Source organism: Belonocnema kinseyi, chromosome 10, assembly GCF_010883055.1.
Source record: "Belonocnema kinseyi isolate 2016_QV_RU_SX_M_011 chromosome 10, B_treatae_v1, whole genome shotgun sequence".
Lineage (NCBI taxonomy): Eukaryota > Metazoa > Arthropoda > Insecta > Hymenoptera > Cynipidae > Belonocnema > Belonocnema kinseyi.
In genome coordinates, this window is record NC_046666.1 from 66,153,816 (window position 1) to 66,159,219 (window position 5,404).

General features: G+C 27.3%; 1 protein-coding gene across 2 annotated transcripts in view; it reads left to right on the plus strand.

The window, feature by feature from the left end:
• Positions 1 to 5,404, plus strand: part of LOC117181564 (poly(ADP-ribose) glycohydrolase-like) — a 20,356-nt gene that overhangs the window by 3,877 nt on the left and 11,075 nt on the right. For both annotated transcript variants that reach the window (XM_033374390.1, XM_033374389.1), the window contains exons 3-7: positions 85 to 201; positions 286 to 447; positions 539 to 792; positions 2,530 to 2,630; positions 2,718 to 2,877. In XM_033374390.1, the coding sequence (XP_033230281.1) occupies positions 85 to 201; positions 286 to 447; positions 539 to 792; positions 2,530 to 2,630; positions 2,718 to 2,877 (794 nt within the window). The remainder of the gene's footprint in view (positions 1 to 84; positions 202 to 285; positions 448 to 538; positions 793 to 2,529; positions 2,631 to 2,717; positions 2,878 to 5,404) is intronic.

A 5,404-nucleotide genomic window follows, 5' to 3' on the forward strand; every position in this document is an offset into this window, starting at 1 on the left:
CCCAAAATTAGGATGCTAAAGATTTTCCGTATCCATTCCCCCTAAAAAGCCTTACATAATTAATGGGTGTTCCCTTACTTTTAGCTACCTCTTTCGGATCGTGGTCCTCCAAAACCTTATCCGCCACAATCGGCCGACAAATGGAGTCCCGGATACGTTCGAATGCCACATTCTCACCATAGCCTCTATCCCATAGAAAAGGTATACCTTATTCTAAAAAAATGTCATCAAAGCGATCATCATTAAAGTCTAATTTTGAACTCTACATTTGCTATTTGCTTATAGGAAGGTAAAAACAAAGAACTACGGCGTCGCTGGGAAATAATCCAAGAAGCTCTTTTACAAACTTTCACTTCCAGCTTCCAATTGGAGGCTGCTATTTTTTCCTACAATCACAAATACGCTCATCGATGGGATTTTTCAGCCTTGCATCATTTTTTCTCCGAGGTAAAGTCTGATTCGTATCTAATTATTTATTTTATTTATATGCAGTATTAATGTTTAGTATATTTCCAAGCAATATTTTTTTTCTTTATAGGTGGTAGACGAAGACGAAGCGGAAATGTTTTTTAAAATATTGCTACCGAAAATAATACAACTGGCTCTTCAACTTCCGACCCTTATAACGGGAGCAATTCCTCTATTAACTCGACACTCAAATGCATCGATTAGTTTAAGTCAGTTGCAAGTTGCATCTTTGCTGGCGAACGCATTTCTCTGCACTTTTCCAAGGCGAAACTCGATGAATCCACAATCGGAATATGGAAATTATCCATACATCAATTTCAACAAGTAAGCAATATTTCAATTTTTGTATGGGTAAAAATAAAAAATTTTAAAATATCCCTGAAATATTTAAACCTTGTGTTCGGAGGAATACGTTTCTCAATCTTAGGATTTCATTAAGTCTGTTTTATCTTACAGTACTATATATCGATTTTATTTACACTTTAATCAAAGTAAAAATAAATTTGATTAAATATGAGTAAATTTCATCCGGTAACGTGTCACTTACCATATTTTTCACATTTATGGCGATATATATTTTCAAGAAAAAGCTGAAAATAATAATATTAATAAATTTCTAACTTCAGAATTAATTTAAAAATTTAGGAATAAAGTTTATTTATTTTTTAATTATATTTACACAGTATTACATACTATAAAGTGTTCTAATTATTTTTACTTAAGGTATCGAAATAAATTTGAAATAATATGAGTGAATGTCATCCGGTAATATGCCCCTCAATATATTTTTCACGGGGTTATAATCCCTTTAAATTACTCTACGTTTTTATTCCGTCCAGTAAAAAAAAACTATTATAATTAATTTTATGTCTTCAGAGTTTTATTTCCCTATTTAAATTAAATTATTGAAGATTAATGAATATACTTTAAGACGTAAAATTTATCTTTATACAAAAGTTATTTTCAACGAATAAAACGAATGGTAACACGGAAATAATCTATATTCGACTTAGTTTTAAATTTATAAACGATTTGAAATAAATTTAAATTAATATATTAGGTTGATTACAATATTTTGAAATATGAAAATTATTTTAAAACATACCATTTTAATATGCACATTAATATGAAACCAATTCATTTTTTATTAAAATTCATTTATATAATTAACTTTTTTCGTAAAATCTAATTTGCGCATTTTTCTTGGAAACAAGGAAAGATAAAAAAATTTGTTGAGATAAAAGTTTGCATATCTAGAAATGTTCTAGACCAACAAAATCTTCTTTTTTGTGATATCTTGCATCGTTTACGAGAAAAAAGCAAAAATTATATTTTCTGGAAAAAAACTTTCCGAGTCTCAACCTTTGTTTAGCTCGAACAAATCTGGTTGGACTTCTTCCTTATATAAGCAAACATTTTTCAAAAATATTGGAAAGAAGTTGGTGTTTTCTAAAAATTCTTCATTTATGTTTTCAAAATTGGAAGCAAAAATTAAGATGATATTCTGTAAAACCCCACGTTTTTAATTTTTTCGAATATTTTTTAAAGTCTCTGCTTGTATAAGGAATGTTTTTTTCTAATTCTTCTGGTCAAAAAGTTATGTAGTCCACATAAAAGATATACGATCTCTTCTTATAAAAGCAAAAAATTGGCAAAAAATATAAGTCTTGTTTTTTGTTGTGAAAACCACTGTTTTATATTTTTAATTAAATCGTTGCTATTTTATTAATTTTGAACTTTAAAAAAAATTATCCGACGGACTTCAAAAGAGGCTAGAAAAACTTACTGGAATTAGAAAAGATAATTGGAATATATAAATAATGTCAAAAACTATAGAAATGTAGAAAATTTTTCTGTAATCGCAAAAATTCGTGTCGCCGAATTTTCTCTAAAAATTAACACTTTTCTTCGCTGAGAGATTCTGCGACTTGAAACTTAGAATTTTTCTGGGTTGGAGTAGATTCGATTCTATTCAATTCAAAATTGAATAATACAGAATTTTTTATTTTTACCCGTATATATATTTAATGAAAATGAGTGTCAGTAGGATTCAATTTTCAGACTTTTCTCAGCATTCAGGGAAAACCGACCCGATAAGTGCAACTCTATAATGGAGAAATTAAAGTGCATTTTCCATTACTTCCGAAGAGTCACAGCAAAAAGTTGGTAACCGAAGAAATGAAAATAGAAAAATAGGATTGATGAATTTTTATTTCAGATTTATCTTGTATTTCAATTTTCTTTTTCAGCGCCTGACGGCACGATAACTATTCAAAGGCGGTATATTCCAAAAGAAGATTGTCCAAGGTGGAATCAACAGTCTCAAAAGTTGCCTTCGCTGCACATAACGAGCAAAGGTACGATTGAAACCGAAGGAGCAGGTCTTCTACAGGTCGATTTTGCGAACATGTAAGTTTTGAGATAGTTGATTTTTTTGCATTTTATATCGCAAAATGTGCGTTTTTAAAAATTGCACAGACCTAAGGAGAAATCCAAAGCATTAGAATTTATTTTTAATAACTCAGTTTATTTACCTTATGACAAACTCATTCTTCATAATCTAATTTTGAATTGTAAGTCTTTTTCATGCTCTTTTAAAATAGGGACACCAAAATCATGATCCATTTTAATCAGTAGGGGTTTTCTAATAATATATTAAGAGATATTTTAATTGTGGCCAAATAATTGTTACCTCAGTTTCTTGCAAGAAATATTTTTATTTGAATTTTTGCGGAAAGAATATTTTAAATATTAGAAATTTTAGTAATGTATATACAAGGTGTCCAGCGATCTTGAAAACCTGGAATTCTTCTTAAATTTCTCAAGAGAACCTTGAATTTGAATTTTGGTTTTTCTTTTAAAATAGTTTTCAAGGGATGGACCACTCGGTTTTTGAGTATACACCAAATTTATACAAGTTAAAAATAATTCTAAAGATTTAAAAATATTTCAAAGCTTTTATAATATTTAAAAGGATTTCAAACCTTTTGATAAGAGTTCACTGATTTCAAACGCTTAAAAAGGATTCAAGGATTTGAAAAAGGCGGGTAGACAAAAATTTCAATTTTTTTTTTAATATTTCACAAATATTTTTAAAGTTTCAAAAGATTTCAAGGATTTCAAATATTTTGAAAGCGGGTACAGAATACCAGATATTAAAGATTATAAAACATTTCAAAATGTTTTAGAATATTTCCAAATGTTTCGCAAAGATTAAAAATATTTTAACGATTTTAAATGAATTCAAAAGATTTTTTAAATCTTTCAGAGAATTCAGAAGATTTAAAGAATTTCAAAATTTTCAAAAAGGGTATATTACACCAGATTTAAAAAGTTTTCAGCAATTTCAAAAGTTTCAATAAATTTGAGATTTCAAAAGATTTCAGTGATTTGAAACAAACAGAAAAGATTTCACAAAGATTTCATATTCAAAGATTCCAAAAAGTGTACAGTATACCAGATTTCAAAGATGTCAAAACATTATACAAATTGTAAACGATTTAATATTTGTTTAGAAGATTTCACAAAGATTTTAAAGATTTTACAAAGATTTAAAATCTTTCGCAAATATTTCAAAGGTTTTATCAAAATTTTAAAAAATTGAACAAATATTTCAAATATTTGAATGATTTCAAATGAAGACAAAAGGTTTTACAAATATTTCAATATTTCAAAATTTTTTTAAAAGAAGTCAAAGACTTTACAAAGATCCCAAACATTTCACAAAGATTTTAAAGCTTTCAGAAGATTTTAAGGATTTTAAAAAACGTGTAGTAAATCAGATTTCTCAGATTTCCAAACATTTCAATGATTTCCAGTTATTTCAAATTTTATAAGATTTCGAAATATTTAAAATATTTTAATAATTTCAAAAGATTTCAAGAATTTCAATGATTTCAAAAAGGGTACGGTATGTCAAAATACAAAACATTTCTAAGATCTTAAACGAGTTCACATTTTTTAAAGAATTGCAAAATATTTTACAAAAGTTTCAAATATTCCAGTGATTTCTCATAAATAGAAAGATGTAGAAAACATTTCACAAGTACTTCAAAACATTTACGAGGATTTCAAAAGATTTGAAGAATTAAATTTTTTTTAAAGATTTCAATGATTTCAAAGGAACACAAAAGTTTTCGTAAAGTTTTCAAAGAGTTCAAGGGTTTCAAAGATTTTACACAAATTTTAAAAGATTTCAAAGGTATTTCCAGATTTCACAAAGATTTTAAATATTTCAAAAGATGTCAACGAATTCACAAAGATTTAAACGAATTTGCAAAGATTTGGAAAGATATAAAGAAGGGGGACAAAATAATCATCAATTATTTCTGTAACCGGGTTTGTCATTCGTTTACCTGAAAACCGAAACCGGAAACTACACCGGTACCATGAAAGTAGGTGAAGTAATGTCTAATAGTTTTTTATCATAACAATATAATATGTACCTGAATTATACTTATTCAGTAACGCTCCGACTCTTGAAAATCGAAAAACTACCCCTATGATGGGGTGGGAAATACATCATAAACAAGAACATGTATAAAATATTTTTTCATTTTTTTTCCTATAGGTAAAATTAATTGTTGTCAATGTATAATAACTAACTTAATTCGACTAATTTATCAACATTTCAACTCTTAAAACCGAAAAACTACCCTTATTAGAGGGTAGAAAGTACTTCATGACCAAAAACGTGGATAAAATATTTTAAAATTATTTTATTTTTCTATTAATTTTATCCATGGACAAAAAAAATCTAAAATATTTCAATCAATCAATCAAATAGTTTTATTATTCCTTTTCTCACTTCCATTGAGGTCTCAGAATTACATTCCATTACATACGCAATCTTTTTCATATTATAATTATTGTTCCTCATTTTAAACTCTATTATAATTAATTTCTATACTCATATTTATATATGTATTCAAGAACG